We start from the raw sequence: 22,085 nt of genomic DNA on the forward strand, positions 1-22,085 counted from the left end.
GGAGAACTTTTGGAAATTCTCCTAAGTTGATTTTCCTAAGGCTGAGTGGTTGCTTCATCTAAAGTCCTGTCAACAGTCATTCAACACGGCTTGTCTTCACTGGGATCTCACGGGCGGATAAGAGATTTATAAAACACTGACAGTGTTCAGGGAAGGCTGAGGTCCACAGAGCTCAAAACTTTCACCTAATAGGAAGGAATACTGGACTATATAGGACAACTGGGGACACACCTAAGCAATTTCATTCCTCAAGGAAGGGCAATATTTTTCTTTGGTAATTTTACCTATTTTGGTGCCTGGGATAGAGAAATTAGATGGTATGTAGGTACATCTAATGTAAGTGTTCTTAAAAAGCATTAAATTCATTTTTTGGAATAATAAAGTTCAATCCCAAATGCTGCCAACATTAAGGTTGCTGTAATCATGCTTTTTGTAAATTTGATAACATCTGCTCTCTCGGTAGCTGTCAAGTGGACAATGAAGAAATTTTTGGCTCATGTTCATTTTAGTCCTGTGTCAAAGGTGTTATGTTGGCTCATCATCGTAAGATTTGTACAAATACATCTTGAAACTCCACTCATGTAAACGTTCAAATTGAAAGTAGCCCTGGCCCAAGTGCCCAGAAAAACACAATGACTCATCTCTCCGAAATGTGTTCATTTCTAGGAATGCTTCGGGCCACCACTGAGAATCCAAATTGAAAGAAACAAAGCTGGGGAGAGCCGGACTGACTGAGGTTCATGCCCACCACTATGGCAGGGGGATGAGATGGCATTTGAAACAGGTCCACAGGCTGCTCACTCTGTTGGACTTTGTCACAGTACTACAAATACACGAAGTCATCTGAAATCTCACAGGGAAAAATGTCATTGTGCAAGTCAAAGAATGGATGGCTTGGCTGAGTTTCTGGATCTGATATGATGACATCACAGTCATTACGTTTTGAAACTAATTTATTTTAAAGACACCTAAGTTAAAAATGATTTTCTGAAGTTTAGTCATTATATATATACACACACATATATATATAATTTATGAATGCACCTACCATTCCTTCTTAATAGGTAGGTTATAGATGAGCTCTCATGATTAGCCTGAAATATCTATCTATGATGCCCTCAGCCTCACAGTAATAAAGTAAGCCTATAGAAGTTTTATTCCTTTATAAAGATGCATATTGGTTGAGGCTCTTGGCATGAATTTAGAGTACTTGTTAGTCTGTGGAGTAATGGTTGCAATCTGGGACATAAGACTGGGGCTAAATTTCTTTGCCCTCCTAACCCCAGAGAGTCTTTAGAAAAATAGAAACAAAAGAGCACAAAGTACTTAAGGTGAGACACTGTTGTATTCATAATATAGAGAAATAACCACCATGCCTCATGGACAGTAGATGCAGTTCTCCACGGGGCTACAAAACTGTGCTAGTAATAATTTTAATTGGATGCTATCTTTGCTGCCTTCAAAAAGTATCATAAAATGGAATTATTACAGGCTCCAAGTGCACTTATAGTGCTGGCCTCTCACAGAAGGAAACAGATAACGTTTATCCTTTGGAGGGCAACAGAAATGGGCTTCTATTTGTTTCGTTTACATGCATCCCCAGTTGCCTTCTAGTTGCTTCTTCTTCCCTATGTCTAAGAGATCAATTTGAATTAGACGTTGCAGAACTGGATGCTAAGTTTTGCTGGCCCTCTGCCTTTGGGGATGGCACCACCCCATGGAAAGGTCCTTGGTGCTCCTGGGGGCGGATGGGAAGCACGGGGAGCATACCTGTAGAGGATTGGGTGGCGTGAGCGGTGAAGGCAAGCCATGTCCTGGAGACTGACTGGGTTTCTGCGGGGGGCTGGAACTCTGCTGGGTTGGAGATGGTTGGTTCTGGTTCTGGGGGTGGGAGTGGGGTTGGTGCTGCTGGGCCTGAGGTGCCTGTTGCAGCTGAGATGTAGGAGCTGACGGCTGCTGAGAGGCGGGTGGTGGCTGCTGGGGTGGGGTGGGCTGTGACGGCTGCTGCTGGGACTGCGAGGGCGCCTGCTGGGCTGGCTGCGGGTGCTGGTTGGTTGACGGGGGAGGCTGCTGCTGCTGCTGCTGGAGCTGAAGCTGGAGCTGCTGGAGCTGGGAGTTCAGGGATGAGGTAGCTACAAGGAGAGAAAGCAAATGTGGAGTGAGATAACATGACAAAGTGTCTTGCTGGGTCTTGACAGCCTGTCCAGTGCAAGTGGAGGAGGGTTTCCTTTAGAAACCTCCGCCTCCTGAAGCTCTTTGGTATTTAAGAGGGTTGTGAGGCACTGGGAGAACTAGGATCACTTCTGGGGAAAGTTTAGTATTTTGGGAGGACCAGCATATAACACATCAGTCATTACTTTAAAAGGTGGTGAACAATGCAAGCCAAAGGTGTGTGGTAGGAATGGAGATTGTTTTTTAATTACTTTCTCTCTCTCTCCCTTTCCATACTGCATGGGAAATACACTCATGCATTCAAGATTTCATTTAGATTTTTGAAGTCCAACCAGTTTAGTTGTTTTGGTAAGTGTCTGACTGGAGTTAAGAACAAAAAACCAAATTGTGTCATCCATGATCAATATCATTAATGGTATCATTTTCACTTACTACTTCAGACCTCCACCCAGTTGCTTAGACGTCTTAGTGTCAAATTTCTAACTTTTTTTTTTTAATTCAAAAGTAGTACATGCTTCTCCATTTTGCAGGGTCAAAAGCATGAGTCTGAATTTTTTGCCTACTTATTAAAAAGAGAGAATCCCTAAACTGGAAGGATGATAGCAGGCGACTGTGAACCAAATAGTGTGGGGATTAGACATCAGCACCTAAGGACAGGACAGCACCTAAGGACTGAGGGAATGAAATCATCTTTTAGGATCTTGTTATGAGAAAGGTAGAGTAGTGGGAGAAGGTGTCTTAGCACAGAGCATGCAAAATTTGTTCTCACATGCTCATGCAGCACTGAACAATTTCTGCAGCAGGAAGCTAGTTAGTTTGACCTAAGAATGGTCTAGAGAAATTTATAGCTAAAAACCAAGTTCACTGTCTTTTTTGCCTAAATCTCAATCTAAAAGCTTTCTAACAAGTCCATGAACAAATAAATATATAAGGATCAATGTCAAACCCACAGGCCTTAAACGAATGTGTAGCTGTATTGATGAAATGACGATGCGACCATTCCCAGGGATATCAAATACCAATTCTGTGATCTCACATACCACGTAGGGCTTCCAACTTGGTCCAGTTGGGATAGCAAGTCCTCACTGGGCCATTAAACTACTCTAGGTCTGTGCAAGCAGTCCAGTGTGTGGCCTGCCTTGCGTGTAGGGCCAGGGTGCTCTGGGGCTTGTGATGTGATCTTAGAGATAGAGGTGGCATGGGGGAGGCCTGGAAAGTACCCCAGCATCATCCCGTTTATTAGACCTTTTAGAGAAAGGCCTGCTTTTGCCATTTCCCCCTTTCTTCTGTTGTATAAAATCACATTTTATCAAAGATCTGGGAGCCCCACTCAATTCTGACACCCCCAGATCTTCTGCAGTCTGGAGGATCCTGGGGCAGTGGAGCCTGATCTCTCCTTCTGGTGGAGTTCCAGACTTCAGGGACTTGATTGCATCTGGCCTCCTGCCTGATTCAAATCAAGCCTAACCTGATGTCTTTCAGGTGGGGGCACATATGTCAATGCTTATTTCCATGGTTGACTTAAATACCATACTGTTTCATTTTGGTTAGAAAAGCATTTATCTAAATCAGCATTTAGAAACAGGAAAGTCCGGGAATATTGGCAGATAGATATTGGCAGACGGGTAGGTGCAGCAGACCCTAACCTACTAATGAGCCCTGGGCCCAAATATGTCTCCCTTCCTCCATGTCCGTAAGTTCATATTGCTTGGATATTTGTTTTCCGTAACAGCAGCTTGACTGGAAAGGCATAAACCTAAGTCTTTGAGTTACATAAACTAATTTGACATCTGCAAGCAAAAAATAACAGAGAATAAAATATGTTCAGGTATGTACCAGATACAAAGGAAAGCAGGAGGGGTATATATGAATGTTAACTTCGGTCTAAAAAACACCAAAGCCACCTACACACTAACAAGAAAATGAGAGTTAAAAAATGTGAAAACATGGTGCCTTGAAATGGCTCATTGCATAAAGCATAGTGAAATATGGACATCGAAGAATGAGAAAATAAGATGAATAAAGTTAGGAAGGTTCAAGGATGTATTAATATTTGAACTACAAAGAATGTTTGCAGATAAAATGATGCTTGTTGGGGCAAAATTCTGACCCTAAGCAGGGAAGGTTAAAGACTTTACTTTCTTCCCTGGTATTTATGCCCTTTTATGATGGTCTCCTCTCTGTCTTGTTACTATACATGACATAGACCAATGTTAAATGTAAAATTTACAGAAACAGCAGCTATGAAAGGAAAAGGGGTGCACGGAAATACATTATGAAAATTTAAAAATTTAAAATTTTGAAAAAGAAATACAAAACAAAATGTCATCCAACCAAATTTCCTAGAGAGAAGAGAGCGTTACGGCAAAGCCATAACTTGAAACTTCCCAGATAAATAATTTAATATGACATAGGAGTAGCCAAGAATCCTGCATTTCTCAACTTGTTCAGTTTCTATATATTAGCTGTAAATTGTAAACAATTTCTCATATTGAATCTTTGTTAAAAGTTTCCTCAGTGAACCCCTACACATAAATGGAGTCACATCATCAGAGGTATCAGAATTATGTCCGATGGGATTTACACAAGGAAAGTCAAAAGCACTTGAAAATCAAGTCCGTGGAAGATTCTGGAAAAATACAAAAGTGTCCTATACTTGGCAATGTACAGAAAGCCAAATGGTGCTCAAATGCTAAAGGAAGTAGGAGTTCTAGCAACATCCTAACCTACTTTATGCCAAATATAAGATCATACTATTATAATCACTCTAGTCGGTATCTCCACTTCAGCATTTACTTGGAATTCTCAGGCTCAGGCAAATGTGGGCATGACTGGCAAACTGGTGGATTGGGTGTGAGAGCCTATTAGGAAGGAGCACAGCCATTACTCACTGCTGTTCACGCACCTCTGGGTATTTCTGGGAGCTGGAGTAGCCTCACCCGGCTATGTTTACAGAGGGCAGAAAACCCATGCTAACGAGAAAGGAGGAAGCAGGGCTAATCACTGAAAGTGACCAGGAATCCTGGAAAGAAGCCTTGTGGTAATGCTTATCCAAACCCATCCTCATCCCAGTTCCCGCAGTGCCAACCTGGTCCTAAGGAAAGAAAGAACACCAAGGAAAAACAAAAAGAGTAACCTTGAAAATATGACACTAAGCGAAAGAAGCCAGACAGCCTTGGCCACATTCCATTTATATGAAATGTCCAGAATAAGTGAATCCATAGAGACAGAAGGCAGAGGAGTGGATGCCAAGCTCTGAAGGTGGAAGGGATGGGGAGGAGCTGCCAATGAGTGTGAGTTTCCTTTTAAGGTAAAGAAATAGTTCTGAAACTAGACAGTGGAAATGGTTGGACAGCATTGAAAATATACTTAATGTCACTGAGTCGTACACTTAGTTAATAGTTAAAATAGAAGATTCAATAAAGTGGTAAATAAAGTGGCAAGTTGTATGTGATGTGTATCTTACTACAAGAAAAGAGCTGTTTATATTCACACACTGGGGACCAAGTTACATTGCCTTGGGAAGCCACAGGGCAAGAGCATAATTCTCCTCTGCTCTTCATGGTTTTATGGTCCTGAGGGGTCAGGGCAGCCACCAGCAAGGGCTGTCCTGGTGGAGCCACAGGAGAGACTTGGCCAGGATGCCAGCACAGGGAGAGGCACAGGTTTGGCAGGGCAGGGCGTTGGGAACTGTGGACTCATTTTTAAGTGCACACAAGACCCCACCCCAGTGGCTTTGAGAAATGCTGGGGAAGACTTGGAAGCTGGACACTGCGCAGACAGAGAACAGCCAAGGAAACTTGGGTTAAAAGTAAGACAGTGCTTCATAGTTTGAAGATACCTTCATTTAATATGACGAATTAGCTTTTCAAGACAACTATATGGATAGATGGTGTTATTGCCATGTTATACATACAGAACTCGGTCTCAGAAAGGTTAAGTGATCCTCCCAAGTTTACACAACCAGTGAATACCCTCGGCACTTCCCAAAACCTCTTACATGACAGGATTATTTGTAATGATGAGGCAACCTGTTTTCTCCTAAGGGTTTGATCAAAGATGACTGCTCACGTTCAGAAAGATGCCCTCCAAGGCTGTGCTTGTGAGAAGAGGTGGCTCAGGTATCTCATTATTGAGCCTAAATTGAAGGGTCTGCTCGTTCAGCTCCTGGGAAAGTGTACAGTTGTACCTCAGTCCTACTGTAGGCAAATCATTTGTTTTAAGCCTGCTGATGAGAAATATCAATGTGTGTTTTCAAGATAAAGATGCTAATTTGAGTATGAGGCATGAGTTATTATAAGGAACAGAGAAATGTGGCTGGGGGAAGTGTCGTGGTTGCAGGAAGGGAGGTGAGGGGTATGAATGGAAAGGAGGTGGAGAAGGGCCATGGTACGTGTTATTCACACCACTAGTTTACCTTGATGGTAAGAAAATGCTTCCTCCATGCTTAAGACATAGGGCGGCAGCAGCACTGTGCTCAGGTTTGGTGCCAGTTTAAGGAAAATAAGTAGGCATCAGCTTACTTTGTCCACAGAACTCTGTGACATGTTGTCTCTAGAGTATCCCCAGGGTGGCATCTAAGAGTTCTCCAGCTGGATTTGTCCCTAACTGGGGGAAGCAACTCCCAGATCAGCCCCAGTTGTAAAGAATCAATGGGCCCATGGAAAAAGCTGTGTTCCCTGATGTAGCCTTTGCCTCCCTAACTCTGTATTTATTGTGTGCTTTTGCTCCTCACTAAGGTCTCTAGAAGAAGAAAAAACAGGAATCTTGAACAACCCAAAAGGAGGAATCTGAGTTAGTAAATGGAACATCCACACGTGCCTATTAGGTAAGAATACCTCAGGGAGCTGAACCAAGGTTGCAAATCAGAAACCCTTTCTGGTGTCCTCAGTTAGGGCATCCCTAGCCTGCACCTGCAGATGGAAGTTTTGCAAAGTTGATGGGAAAAGGTAGATGGCTGGGGACTGGGGATTTTGAAAAAGCGTAGAAGGTGAAAACTTGCTGAGAGGTCTGCATTTATTCTCTTTTTTGTTAATCTTTCAAATTTTAGATTCAGGAAGTACATTTGCATGTTTGTTAAGTCAATTGTGTATAATAGTGGTAATTTGACTTCTAATGTACCCATTCCTCAAATATTGAACATTGTACCCCAGAGGTAATTTTTCAATTGTCACCTGCCTCCAATCCTCCCCGTTTTGGAGTCCTCAGTGTCTAATTTCTATTTTTATGTTCATGTGTACCCAGAACTCTGCCTTTATTCTTGGCAACAATGCCCGAAACAAGCAAAGTCAATTCTGCCCCAGAGATTATGATGTGTGACCATCTCACATATAGTCAGTGTTATCAGCTCTAGAAGTATTGCTACACATGTCCTTAATCTGCCTTTTTGCTTCTTTTGCATTTAAGGTGGAGATCTAAGTGTCTCTTGAGATGTCAGGGGAAAATAAAGAGAGAAATTCTTCCAATGAAAACATCCCTACACATTTCCTTGTATTGTTTGAGCCACCCAAGCTTCTTTCTTAGGTTGATTGTTTCTGCCAACTCTAGCAGCCTATCTCAAATTGTGGATCAGAATCACCAGGGGAGCTTGTTAGGAAATTAGATTCCAGAGAATAGGGCAAAATCTGCATTCTAAAGACCTACCTTAGGGGATTGCGAGCCACTACCCTTGGGGCTCCCAGCAGTCCTACAGGGAGCTGCAGCAAATGCGGAGAGTGCGACTTTTCCCTTGACTTTCAACCAGACCAGCTTGCAAACGCGGCTCCCCAACACTGAGACTATTTTTATTTTTATTTTTATTTTTATTTTTATTTTGAGACAAAGTCTCACTCTGTTACCCAGGCTGGAGTGCAGTGGCACAATCTTGGCTCACTGCAACTTCCGCCTCCTGGGTTCAAGCGATTCTCCTGCCTCAGCCTCCCGAGTAGCTGGGAATACAGGCGCGTGCCACCATGCAAGGATTTTTTTTGTAATTTTAGTAAGAGACGGGGTTTCACTATGTTAGCCAGGATGGTCTCAATCTCCTGACCTCATGATCTGCCCGCCTCAGCCTCCCAAAGTGCTGGGATTATAGATGTGAGCGCACCACGCCCGGCCTGAGACTATTTCTTTTAAACAAATTTTTCTGCCATTGGAAAAAAAAAAAAAATTAAAACAAGATCGTTGTTTCAATTTGATCATTGCTAGAAAGAAAAGAAATAGACATCTGGAAATAACCCAATGTTCTTTAGTGCCTTTTGTTTTGGAAATTAGGGCAATTCACCAACCACTACTGCCTTTGTTGACATTTTAGGGCACGCTCTTACTGGAATGTTTTAGGACAGGTTAAGTCTGACATAACATTAGCTTTTAGATGCCTCATTAAATAGGAAAGATAAAAAGCGAAGGATGAGTGCTCCCTGTAAAGCAGAATGAAGAAGCTATGCAGGACTACCCCAGGAGAGCTGCACCTGCTCAGCAAACTGCTGGGGGCGGGGGCTAAGACTCAGAGGTGGCAAGTGCCCCATGAGTCCCAGGGGGTGCTTGCTGAGGTCTCTTTAGGGAACAGCTGACTTCCCCACTATTTCCACCTACAGACTAACCCCACCTAGGCCTAAAATCTCAAAAAAGTAAGAGAAAGAAATTGAGAAGCCATTCTAATGTGGATGTGGGCACCCCAAAGTAAAGTGCTTCTCCTCTCACCCTAAAAAAGCCAGTCAGCCTACAATCTCACCCCAAAACACTGAGCTCTCCATTGCTTTTCCCAGTCCTTCCAGATGTCTACTGAGTGCCAACCAAGATGAAAGAAAAACAATCCACACCTAGACAATTTCCCCATGAAACTGCAGGACGCCAAAGATAAAGATCTTTTAAAATCCAAAAAGATTTTGGAGAGAAAATGAAGGGCCACATACAAAGAAACATAAATCAAACTGCTATCATACCTCTCATTAGCAAAACTATATAGCTAAAATCAGAGGACCAATGCCTTCAAAGTTCTGAGGGAAAGTTATCTCCCACCAAGAATTCTATTGCTAGCTCAACTGTCTGGCCAGGGCCAGAGCAGAGGAAGGCCCATTTTGGAACTTACGAAGACTCAGACATCTTATCTTTTACATAATTTTATCCTTACATACTTTTTCTTACAAAGTTGAATAGGTACTTCAGCAAAATAAGGTTATGAACTAAGAAAGAGGAAGACAAAGGACTCAGGAAACAGCGTTTAAGTCACTCAAGAGAGCAGCACAAGGGAGCCCCACTGTGACAGTCGTACAGCAGTTCAGACAGCAGCCAGTCCACAGCAGAGCATCGGGGCAGAGGCTGTAAGGGGAAAAATCTGCAGAAAAACGGGGGATTCCATAGTAATGAAAAAATATCTGAGATTTTGGAAGAATCTAAGAATTTGAAAAAAGAAACAAGAAAATTTAGGAAAAGTCAAAGCTGTCTGGGAAAGTCACAAGTCAAATATGAAGCAGCTGTTCCAAATTAGAACAAGAAGTAATTGAGCTTCCAGGAGAAAAACTGTTGGATTCAATGCTGAAGAAAAGGTAAGAAGTGAAAAGATGCTAGCCACATCCTAAAGAAGACACACTTTTTTTTTTTTTTTGTAATAATAATGATTTCAAAAGGAAGGGCAATAAGAAATTTCTGGCAAAACAAACAAACAGCATAAGAAAAAAATGCTTGGTTTTATAAGAAACAATAAGAGAAACAAACAATATAAACCAATTGTGCAATAAAACGTGATGTACTACTTATCAGGGAAATGCAATTCAAAACCAGAGTGAGGCCAGGTGCGGTGGCTCATGCCTGTAATCCCAGCACTCTGGGAGGCCGAGGCAGCCAGATCTCAGGAGTTCGAGACCAGCCTGGCCAACATGGTGAAACCCCGTCTCTACCAAAAAAATATACAAAAATTAGCTGGGCGTGGTGGCATGTGCCTGTAGTCCCAGCTACTCGGGAGGTTGAGGCAGGAGAACCGCTTGGACCCAGGAGGTGGAGGTTGCAGTGAGCCGATATCATGCCACTGCACTGCAGCCTGAGTGATAGAGTGAGACTCCGTTTCAAAAACAACAACAACAACAACAACAAAACAAAACCAGAGTGAGATACCACCTCACTCCATTAAAATGGTTATTATTTAAAAGACAGAAAACAAGCGTTGGTGAGGGTGTGAAGAGGGAACACTATATACTATCGGTGGGATTACAAACTAAGATGGCCTTTGTGGAAAACAGTACAGAGGTTCCTCAAAAAGTCTAAAATGGAACTACTACATGATCTAGCAATCCCGCTATTAGGTATATATACAACGACAATGAAATCAACATAGTCAAAGAGACATCTGTACTCCCATGTTTACTGCAGCACTATTCACAATAGCCAAGATATGGAATCAACCTAAGTGTCCAGCAACTGTGAATGGATAAAGAAAATGTGGAACATATACACAAAGGAATACTGTTTAGCCATAAAATGAATGAAATTCTGTCATTGGTGGCAACATAAAAGAACCTGGAGGACATTACGCTAAGTGAAATAAACCAGACACAAAGAGACAAATACCATATGATCTCACTCATACGTGGCATCTAAAAAAGAAAAGCCATAGAAGCAGAGAGTAGAACAGTGGTTACCAGAGAGTGGGGAAGGGTCAGGGGAAGAGAGGCAAAGCTTGGTCAATGGGTACAGACTTAAAATTAGATAGGAGGAGTAAGTTCTGGTGTTCTGTTGCACAGTAGGGTGACTATGGGTAACAGTAAGGTATTGTACATTGCAAAGTAGCTAGAAGAGAAAATGATAAATACACGAAATAATAAATACAACATAGATATGCATGGAAATCTCAAATGGCAACCCATAAATGTGTACAATTTCAATGTCAACTAAAATAAATACCTTAATTGAAAGTAAAATGTGGTGTGATTTTGAGCACTTGGTGGAGTATGAAAGGATGATGCACTTGGATGTTTTCTTTGAGTAGCACTAAAATCCACACTGAGAGGAACACCTGATCACTGCATATTTTTTTTTGGCTCTGCAGGAAATAATAAGGTAGCTATATTAAAGTCAAGAGTGTTTACTGACTTGCAATTTTTAACAATAATAAACAAAGCACGAAAGATTTCATGAGAACACAAAAGCTATCATCCTTGACTATGTGGAAGGGAAAACTTGGTGGGAGGGAGGAGGGAAAGGGAGGACAGGGGCACTGCATGGAGAGTAAAGAGATGGCTCTGTAGATGACAGAACAAATAGAGACTTAAATACGCTACTTAAAATTATACAGTTAACTAAAAATAATGCTATGCTTCCCTTCGGAGCAGGGAGATAAAGACAGTGAGAGATGTTGTAAGTGAACTAAACCCTCATACTCCATAGCAGGAAATGAACAGATGATACAACAAGTTAATAAAAGACAGAGATAAATTGGAAGTCTTTGGAAATACGGAGGTAAACTCAGAAAGCCTAAAACCAGAAATGGTTAAATGTGATTCCCCCGGGAGTAATCCTGAGGGTGGAGAGGAGGATGGCTGAGAACTTAGCATGTTTTCAGAAGCCTTCCGGATTGAATTGATTTTTAACCACATGCATGTATCACACTGACAAAAAATTTAAACAAAAATTAGTTTCAAAACTATGGCTACATTTTACACGATAACAGCAAATTCCTATATTTTAGGCACTGTTTTAAGCATTTGACATTAATCTCTTCATTGGTTTTCTCAACAACCTTATAAAGTAAGACTCCTAAATCAGACTCTCTCAGATGCAGACCCTGATCTAAGGATTTGAGCACAAATGATTTAAAGGGCTCCCAGGAAAAACCAGGAGAGGAGCGAGGACACCAGGATGGGAGGACAAGAAGCCAAGCAAAGGCAGGATTTCAGGGCAAGTCCCAGCCTCATCCTGATTCCAGGGAGCTCTGAAGCATAAATGACACCTTGGGGTTTATCCTGCTTCACAGAGTCCCTTTATTCCCTTGACTCCTCCCAACACCAGTGAGTCACTGATTCCAGCTGGGGACTGGGCATAAACTCCAAAACATTTTGACTTTCCGTAAGGGGGAAGTGACTTTCGTGCCTAAGAATCAAATAACTTCTAAAAATCAAAGTATATATATATTTACATTATATACCATATAACTATATTTTATACATATTTACAATGTTATATATAATATATATATTACACCAAGCCATGTTAAAGACACAGATGGCTTCCCATTTATTTGCTGCTTATAGTCTCACAGTGATATGAGCAATTATACACGTGGGATAAAATAATATTGGGACACTGTAAATTGAGATGAAATAACCATTTCATCTCTTCTGCATGGACTAGACATTGTTTCTGTCTAGTATATCTAAATATCCTTGAACTGGTGAAGATTTTAACATATTGACAGAAACTAAATGTCTATCAGACGAAGGTTAGTCATTACTGGAAGTACAGAAAGATGGCATCAGAGAAGCCAATTCTGAGGTTGGAGTGGTGATCAGAGGCCATGCCCTACCTGGTCCAACTGGCAGGCATATCCCACTGTGTAGACACATGTGGCCATTATATCTCTGAACAAATTGACGTGTCAAGTCCTGTATTTATACTCATCTTGTAACCTTCTGACAAGATAAGGATTTTCATGGAATTGTCCTTTATAAGCAGAGAAGGTGTTGACCAAAGGGCAATAATATTAGTGCCCCTTGACAATTATATTTCTCTTTGTAAATTAAAATGGGCATTCTGGTTTTATAATCTATCTTCTTCAGTTTGAGTCAGCATTGTGATATTCTGATCCAGCCTAGGACACTAATTAAATTGAGTTTGTTGCCCTAGGCTGAGATCTAGACCCTATACGGGACCAAATTCATCTTTGGCTCCACTGATGATACCAACTGTGGCACGAACCTTCTTTTGAAAAGTCAACAATGGACATTTATTCCCGACAGATGAAGAAATATTCCCTAGGACTATTCCACAGGATGCTAGTTACCACATATGCTCCATGAAAAAAAAGTGTCCAATGGCCAAAAAAATTATTTTGGAGATACTGGATGTTTCATCCTATTTTTGGAAATCCAGTGAGCATTAGAATATTAATGGGTAGAATTTCAGCATTAAAGAAACGTGATTAACATTTTCTATCCAATACCAACCAAACTCATTTGACCTTGGAACGCCATCTTTTTTTTTTTTGACACAAACTAATGCATACATATATGGAACTAATATTATTGGGAAGGCCCACTTAGAAATAACCTGAAGGTCACTGTCTTTGTTGTCAGACATGAGCATTTTATAAATGAAGAAATTTTATACATATGTCATACATATACACACACATATAATTTTATATATATATGATTTATATATTTTATATCAGGATCTCTGGAGGACATGATGAACTATTTTCAATATAAAATAAACTTGATACAATTCTTTTTCTTTTTTATAGTAGGGGGGTCTCACTCTGTTGCCCTGCCTGGCCTTGATCTCCTGGCCTCAGGTGATCCTCTCAGAGTAGCTGGGACTACAGGCATGTACCAACATACCTAGCTTGCCTAATGAAATTCTTGTTTACTCCTAATAAGACTGCATGTGTTAATTCATATGTCAAGCTTATCCAGTGTGATGAAACTGGCAAATTCACACTAAAGAGAAACTTTGAAGTTAATAATCATCCTTGATTGATAGAAAATATAAATGTGTTAAAATGTAAATATGCGTTAAGTGGGCATATGCATATGAATTTCTGTTTTTTTTTTTTTTTTTTTTTTTTTTGAGACAGAGTCTCGCTGTGTCACCCAAGCTGGAGTGCAGTGGCATGATCTCGGCTCACTGCAAGCTCTGCCTCCCGGGTTCACACCATTCTCCTGCCTCAGCCTCCGGAGTAGCTGAAACGACAGGCGCCCGCCACCATGTCAGGCTAATTTTTTGTATTTTTAATAGAGAAAGGGTTTTACCATGTTAGCCAGGGTGGTCTCGATCTCCTGACCTCGTGATAAGCCCACGTCGGCCTCCTAAAGTGCTGGGATTACAGGTGTGAGCCACTGCGCCCAGCTTGAATTTCTTAATAAATGCAGTTTTCATGAAGGCAAAGTATTTCAGATAGTCTGGTAGGAAAGGTGAAAAAACACAAAAAAGGGTCTTAAAGTGTGCAAAGGTGGGAAACTGGAGCTGGGACTTTTCTGACCAACTAGGATAACCTGGGGCTTGGCTGAACCCTCCCCAGGCTCTGGGAAAGCATCATTGTTACGGATTTTCAGCTGTGAGGAGCTTGGTGTGGAAATTCGGCTCCTTGAATAAGCCTACAGCATGAGTTAAAGAAGAAAATGCAGTTCTATCAATACTAAACATTTTAGTAAGATCTTCTTTAAGACAAAAAATTTAAATAACCCTCTTCTGCCTTTTCCCATCAAATTTCAAGTATTTTCCAAGTGTTAATACAATAACAAATTAGAACTCCTAGGGTTTGAGTGGGCATTTTGATTGAATTCTGGTGGATAGATTCTACAGGTTCCTTGATTTTGCTTAACAGGTTCCTTGATGTTTGGATAACCTGCAAGGAATCCCTAGACTGTTTATGGAAACATTGATTCTTGATTTGAAATCTGTTTGCTCAGCAGATGGGACCAAATTTATCCTTCAGAGAATCTAGCAACCTCGAAATCCCAGTACAGTTTACTCACAGAAGAACTGGTAGTATTCTTTCCTTACGGAGTTTGGCAGAGGATTGGTGAAGAACATGGCAGACACAATGGGACTCTCCTTGGATATCAGTTCTCTGTGCTCTGCAAATTCTCCAATACATGGATAATCAAGTGGTGGTGGCTGTTGTTTTTCTGAGAAGTCTGAGATTCACTGTCTATGCCTCATTGTCTTTTTGAAACCAAATGAGTTTAAGGACAGAAGATACATTTGGGTGAGATAGGAAGCAACTCATAAAAGTGATCATGTCACATTCAATCCCATTATTTTTCCTCCATTAATGTGAAAAAGACCTATTTACATCTTTGATGACTTCTTAGAAGGCCAATCCACCTTCGAGGTTAAAAGGTTTAAAATTATAGCTAACATTTATTGAGCATGGGTTTTCCAGGGATATTTTTACTTTTATAAAAATTAAGGTAGAAGAGAACCCATACGCCATATTCACTAAAAGTTATGTTACATGTATGGAGGGAAGGGAGAAGTATGCTCAGTTTATATTCCTATGTTAATGAAATAATTCTTTAAATTAAGCAGACAAAGCAAGATGCACCCTGGCTTTCAAAGGATCAGTGTTTGCCTTTCCCTTCAAATGGAGATTTGTAGGAGAAAATATTACAGACAATTCAGTGGCTACTGTGCCTGGTTTCAACACAGCACTATGCTCACTCAAATTTCTTTTAGGCTATAGACACATGGGCCAGTGCTTATTTTCATGGTTGATTTAATCCACCCCCTGTGCCAGTGTGGGGATTATTCCCTACAGTTATTCTCCAGTGATCTGTCAGTTCAGATTAAAAAAAGTTAAGTGACAAAGATGCTGTGGCCGATTCCTTTGGAAGGCTGTGGAAGCTGGAGTATACAGCAAGAGACTTCTTTTTAAGGATCTGCTATGTTCTTTCTTTAATTGCCCTCATATCGCCGTGAATCTTTCTTATCTAGGCTGAACTTTAAAGTTCCTAAACAGGCAATTCAATTTTGTTCCTACACAACAACTTCAGGGTTGCTAAAAAGGGTTTCCAGATCGTAATTCATTGGCTCTTGCTTAGTTTTTCAGAAGAGGAGATAGCATGTATTTCCTCACTTTACAGACGAAATCTAAGACATGATTCTATGACCACGTGGATCCTAGCTTTGCTTGGGATACACAATAAATGGTAATACTTTCTCGTAAGCTACACTTCTTTATATTTTGAGATATAGGATTCAAAATATACCTTTGCCAGATTTGTAATTCTGTTTCAGATTCTTTGAGAAGAAACCTGAAATAAAAATGATTTTAATTGTATAGCAAAATGTTACTTGTGTTAAATGGTAAAAGTTACTCATATCATAAATATTATTATTATTCTCACTCTTATTTTCTCTTTCCATCTCTACAGTAGAATTCTTTAGTAGGATTATGAAGATACTGGATGAGTAATTTGGTTATTTTGTATTGATGTGCAAATCAGTCATTCAATTCATGCATTCATTTTAAAGGCTTTCGTACGTACTAAGCTAAAAAGAAGGCAACTGACAGTTTTAACAAAATAATTACATTAATTCTATACTCTGCTGTGAGAAAAGGGTCATCAAAAATAGAATCCTGAGAAAATTCCTAAAAAACAATAGAATGCTGGACTACTAATGGGGCTAGGATGTAATATGGTTGCATCACCTATATAATTACAAATGTTTTCTGCAAATGTCTCATGGATTTCGGCCAGGATGGTTGGTCTTGCTTATGAGAAGTAAAACAGTATTATTTTTACTTTGTCTACTGCAATGTGGACGAAAGGGGCAAACAGAAATGGATCAGTCGGGATAGGTTAGGTTATGCTCTGGTAACAAGCAACCTCGAAATCCCAGTACAGTTTACTTCTTTACATGTCCTAAATCATCAGGGGGCTCAGCTCATTGTAGTCACTTAGGTGGCCAATCTGGTGGAGCACCTACTATCTTGAACATTACCAGAAGGAAAGAGAGCTTTTGAGAGTGGAAATTAAATGCTCTGGGCCAGAAGTAGTCCCCATCACGTTCTCTTGAAACTCATTGGCCAGCACTGGTCACGTGGCACCACTTGAATGCAAGGAGACCAGGAAGTGGCAAAGCGTCAACTCTTAGAGAGGGGGAGAACCAGGGAAGTTTGGTGAACCACATTAGTGACCTCCACAAAAGTCTCACTCTGCCCCTCAGATGGTTTCCATATTTATCACTTCTTTTCCATTTTCATTTTCTTTTAACCTCATTATGTCTTGTCTGCATCACTGCAAGAGCCTTTTTTTTTTTTTTTTTGAGATAGAGTTTTGCTTTTGTCACCCAGGCTTGAGTGCAGTTGCGCTATCTTGGCTCACTGCAAGCTCCGCCTCCTGGGTTCGAGCAATTCTCCTGCCTCAGCCTCCCAAGTAGCTCGGATTACAAGCACCCACCACCAGGCCTGGATAAGTTTTGTATTTTTAGTAGAGACGAGGTTTCACCATGTTGGCCAGGCTGGTCTCAAACTCTTGACCTCAGGTGATTACCTGCCTCAGCCTCCCAAAGTGCTAGGATTACAGGTGTGAGCCACCATCCCTGGTGGTTCAAGGGCCTCTTAGCTCTCCTCTAATCTCTTGCCTTCCTCACTCTCTCTCTCATTCATTAAATTAACTAATGTTATCAACCCATTTGCCAAGTGCCCATCTGCCACCAGAATTATCTTTGCAAAACACAGATAGGATTATCCTATTAATTTTTTTAAAAGAAGGGAATATGATATCTCTCAGCACAAGGAATTAAACCATAGTGCTCAGCCCAATATTAGATAATGAGGGAGGGCACTCTGACTTCAACCCACTTTTCTAGAAACACCCTGACCTCTTCTGAGAACCTCACTTCTGGTCCACAGCTAGAAGCTGATGGTCCATGGCCATCCACAGCCAGCAGATGGGAATGTCCTGCTTCCACACATGGAATCAGGGCTTGAAAAAAGCTTGAATTGGTTGACAAGAATGAAAAATCAGGAGAGCCTCCACAAAATACGCATTGGCCATCAACCACACATCCAGAAGGTTTGGCAACATGACCCTACGTGGGGACTGGAGCTGAGTGCAGCTGTCCTCTTGCTGGGATCCATGGCAGCCAGAATGAACAGCCCCCTCTCCTGAAATTCTATGAGGGAACATCCTGTTGTGCATTGCACCACAATTAATGTGTCCCTGGATGGTTCCTTTACCAACTAGCTCCCTAAGGAAAGTAACCATTTTTATACAGGACTTTTTTTTTTTTTTTTTTTTAATCTTCCTGTCTTCTCTCTCAGCAACCTGCACATAGCAGATGTTCACTACATAATTAGGAATTATAATTGTTGGGAGCTGTACTTTGATTGGCCACTTGATGACTTCAGCTTATTCTTCTTACCTAACATGTATCATGTGCTTGCTTTGGTTAAGTGCACAAAAGTAGAGAGATCATTGGAGAATTTCTGAGGTTCACAAGATCCACTGCTCAGGGTTCTAGGAGACTACCTCTAAATCCTGTGACCTCTGAGCCTGCAAGGAGCTGCAGTTAATTTGGGGGAATGGTATAGATTTATTTTTCTAAAAAATCAAATTCTTGTGTTCCTTTTTTGAAAATATATAACTGTACAGGCCAAGGCAACCACCTGGATGCATCTGGAGCCTTATCCTAAAAATTCTGTAAAATAATTTTGTTTATGAACTAGCAAGTTATTAAAGGAAGTGAATGAACAACACTTCAGAATTCAGGATTTGAAGGTGTGCTATAGGAATTCAACAGGAAATACGTATATGAAATGTGGTCAAAGAGGAAATGACAAGCTTAGAGAGCCCTGAAAGGTTATCTGGATAAACAGAAAAGTACTGCAGGTAGGTCTGAGATGGACAGATTAAATCATAATCTTAGAAGAGTGAAAAATGTCATCCTAACCAAGGGTTGACCCAAGTTCCACTCAATCTGGAGAGACACATAATAGAGCATATGGATTAAGAGGGTTTGAGTTGAAGGTCAGGTTTTTAGTATGTCCGGGCTGGCAGGATGTAAAAGTCAGCCAGGCATAACAAACACATTGCGCTGTTGAGCGAGTGGGCGGCAGAAGGGCTGAAGCGTAAGATGCATGTGAGGCCCATGGGTCAGTTACTCACTTCTCTTTCCCTGGCCATGCTCCACTCTTGGCCATCTGCAATTGTATGCTCTGTCCCTAAGGAGAACCAGGCAAAAGTATAGGATGGATGAGCACAGATTCGCTAACAGGGCAGGTAAAGCAACTCACAGATCCCTTCTATTCACAATGAATTAGAACATTTAACACTAATTTCAAACAGTTTATAGAAAAGCTATTTAGAAGAGGATGAGAATTTGGGTTTTATGGCAAGATAGCAACTCCAAATTATAAGATACTTACTTCATGAAGGCTCTCATTGTCTGGACCTACGTAATAGTCTGCTGTTCTCTCTCTCTCTCTCTCTCTATATATATATAATTTTTTTTTCTTAAAGTACAGCTCCCTCCTCCCCTACCTCTCTTTCTCCCTCTCTCTTCCTCCTTTCTTCCTCCTCCATTTTTCTCCCTTCCTTTCAATGCATCTTCTCTCCTTACTCTAAAAATATGTTAAGCCCCTGTGTTATGCTGGGGAATGTGCAGGCAATTGAACTTATAAACATAACTTCAACTGTGATTCTGCCTTCCCGCACTTCATTCACATCCTATCTGGGAAAATAGACATGCAAATGCTCAAGCACAAGGAGATATGTCAATATTTCTTCTTGGTTAATAATTTTCACTGTCTGCCCACATCTCCAGAAAAAGTACGCATCCTCTCCCTTCACATCAAAACCCTTCACGACTCTGCTCCAAGCCTACTTTCAGGTTTTAGCTGCCAACATTCTTCTGGGTATAACCTCACACTCCAGCTGCCCACTGCATGTCATTTCACACTCACACCTGACTTTTGCTTATGATTTGTTCTGCTTTCTGAAATGGCCCCTTAGTTTCCCCTCCTTCTGCTTCCCTCTGTCATGGTCCTATTCTTCTTTCAAGGTTCAGCTCTTTTTTCTGGGCAGCCTCTTCCGCTCCCATTTACACATAGAAGGTGTAATGAAGTGATGCCCTGGTTATGGTACACACAGTAGTGCTTCCTTATCTGTGGTTCTTCTTTCCTCGGTTTCAGTAACCTGGGGTCTGAAAAGATTACAGTATTTTGAGAGAGGGAGTGAGAGACCACATTCACACAGCTTTTATTACAGTATATTGTTATGTTATAATTGTACTATGTAATAGAAGAACTGTCATTTATTTATTTTTGAGACAAGAGCTCACTCTGTGGCCTAGGCTGGAGGGCAGTGGTGTGATCATGGCTCACTGCAGCCTTGACTTCCTGGGATCAAGCAATCCTCCCACTTCAGCCTCCCAAGTAGCTGGGACTAGAGGTGCATGCCGCCATGCCTGGCTTATTTTTTAAAGTTTTGGTTGAGACGGGGTCTCACTATGTTGGCCAGGCTGGTCTCCAACTCCTGGCTTCAAGCAATCTTCCCACCTCAGCTTCCCAAAGTCCTGGGATTACAGGCATGGGACACTGCACTCGACCAAAAATTGCTGTTGTTAATCCCTTACTATGCCCAATTTATAAGTTAAACTTTATAGGTATGTATGAATAGGAAAAAGCATAGTATATAGAGGGTTCAGTACTATCTGTAGCTTCAGTAACCACTGGGGGTGTTGGAACATGTGTCACCTCAGAAAAGCAGGAACTACTGTATGTCTTTTATATTAATAGTTGTTAGCCAATGTTAGAACACTACTGTCCTACTTCAGACCATGCTGAAACTCTAGGGCTGCAAAAGCACTTTTGGGATTATAAACCCCTTTGACAGTCTGAAAAAAAATGTATATACCCTTTACCAAGAGACGTTTTTATACTTATAAATTTAACATAATTTCTCAAGGGATTTCAGACTCCTCTGAAGTTCATCCAGAGACACCTGCCCACCTGATGACTGACAGCATCTGCAGCGGACCAGGCTACAGGTCCGGATGAAGGGCATCTGTTCCTGAAACATACGGCCCTTCCTGGCATCCACTGATGGGGGGAGAGGTAGGTCTTCTGATGGAGCTTCAGAATCTGGAAGGTGGGCCACAGGTGGTTGAGGGAACTCTGGCTGTTTGATGTTTTTTATTCTCTTTAGTCAGGTCTTGAGAATTCTTATCTAGCCTCTGGACCTCCCAGGTGGGAAGAGTTAAAGCCCCTCTGCCCCATGGAGGTTCATTCTGAGTGAGCTCAAGGTGTAAGCCATATTATCTGATGGGAGGTTACCCTCTGAGCTGGCTGGCTTAAAGTCATGTTTAAATAGTCTAGCCTAGTCTCAATCTGTTATGGGCCTTAAGATCAGACAATATAGTGCATTGCTGAACCAAGATGCAAAGAGGCTGTCTGAGAATTAGGTAGACATCTCTTAATGCTTTGTTTATGTTATACAGAAACATGATTTTAAGTAGTAATTTTGGAAAGAGCTATTGGTGTTCCGTGAGTTCCATTCTCTGAAGGAGTAGGGGCTCTTTCCTTTTCATTTTACACCAAGAAAAGGGGACTTCCATGGAGCTGCTTTGTGTTCCTGCAGTAGGGAGTCACATCAGACCTGTGTTGGCCTCTTGTTGGAAAATGCCACAGGTAAAAAGACAGGCTGGTTAGCTGCTCTAACAGGGAGGCTAAGGAGAGACTATAGCCCTGGTGGCTGGCATTTGAGGCTTGCATGAGTATTTCCTCGGGGCTGGATGTGGGCCACATGTGTGACAAAACCCTAGTGTGGCCCACCTGAGATTGTCTGAGAGAGTCCTCACCTGAGATTGTGTCTGAGAGAGTCCCGTGCAGGGGTGAACATATCTCAGCATGGAGAATTCAGAGGTAGGGCATCACCCACATTAAAGGATCTGTATTTGGGAGGCCAGGATTGGGAGGTTTCCAAAAAGCCACAATACCATCCCCCAGAAAGAGTCATCTGTAAATATCTCCAAGTCCAATGAGTGTGAAGCCAGCCAACAGTAGTGCTCGTCAGTAGGAATGTCCCTGCTTTCTTTTTCTCTGAAAGGGTCAGAAACTAAAGATAGAGGAGGAGGAGCTGAAACTGTAGGTGGGGAACAAAGAGAGATTCCCTTTCCCAGTTACAGGCTTTCTGCTTACAATTTGGTTGAGATGTAGGATGTGGAAGGTGAAGGGGTCTGAAACCTCAAATCAAATTGGAGTTTTGTTTTGT

At 41.4% G+C, this 22,085-nt stretch overlaps 1 protein-coding gene and 1 non-coding gene across 4 annotated transcripts in view; one reads left to right on the forward strand and one right to left on the reverse strand.

Moving 5' to 3' along the window:
- Nucleotides 1-22,085, reverse strand: part of POU6F2 (POU class 6 homeobox 2) — a 501,581-nt gene that overhangs the window by 133,244 nt on the left and 346,252 nt on the right. For all 3 annotated transcript variants that reach the window (XM_073008947.1, XM_073008946.1, XM_073008948.1), the window contains one exon: nucleotides 1,771-2,132. In XM_073008947.1, coding sequence (XP_072865048.1) covers nucleotides 1,771-2,132 — 362 coding nt within the window. The remainder of the gene's footprint in view (nucleotides 1-1,770; nucleotides 2,133-22,085) is intronic.
- On the forward strand, nucleotides 12,371-12,501 carry LOC119620660 (small nucleolar RNA SNORA20). The gene has a single exon (XR_005237204.2). It is a non-coding gene; the product is annotated as a small nucleolar RNA SNORA20 (small nucleolar RNA).

The sequence above is a fragment of the Chlorocebus sabaeus genome, chromosome 21 (assembly GCF_047675955.1).
Source record: "Chlorocebus sabaeus isolate Y175 chromosome 21, mChlSab1.0.hap1, whole genome shotgun sequence".
NCBI lineage: Eukaryota > Metazoa > Chordata > Mammalia > Primates > Cercopithecidae > Chlorocebus > Chlorocebus sabaeus.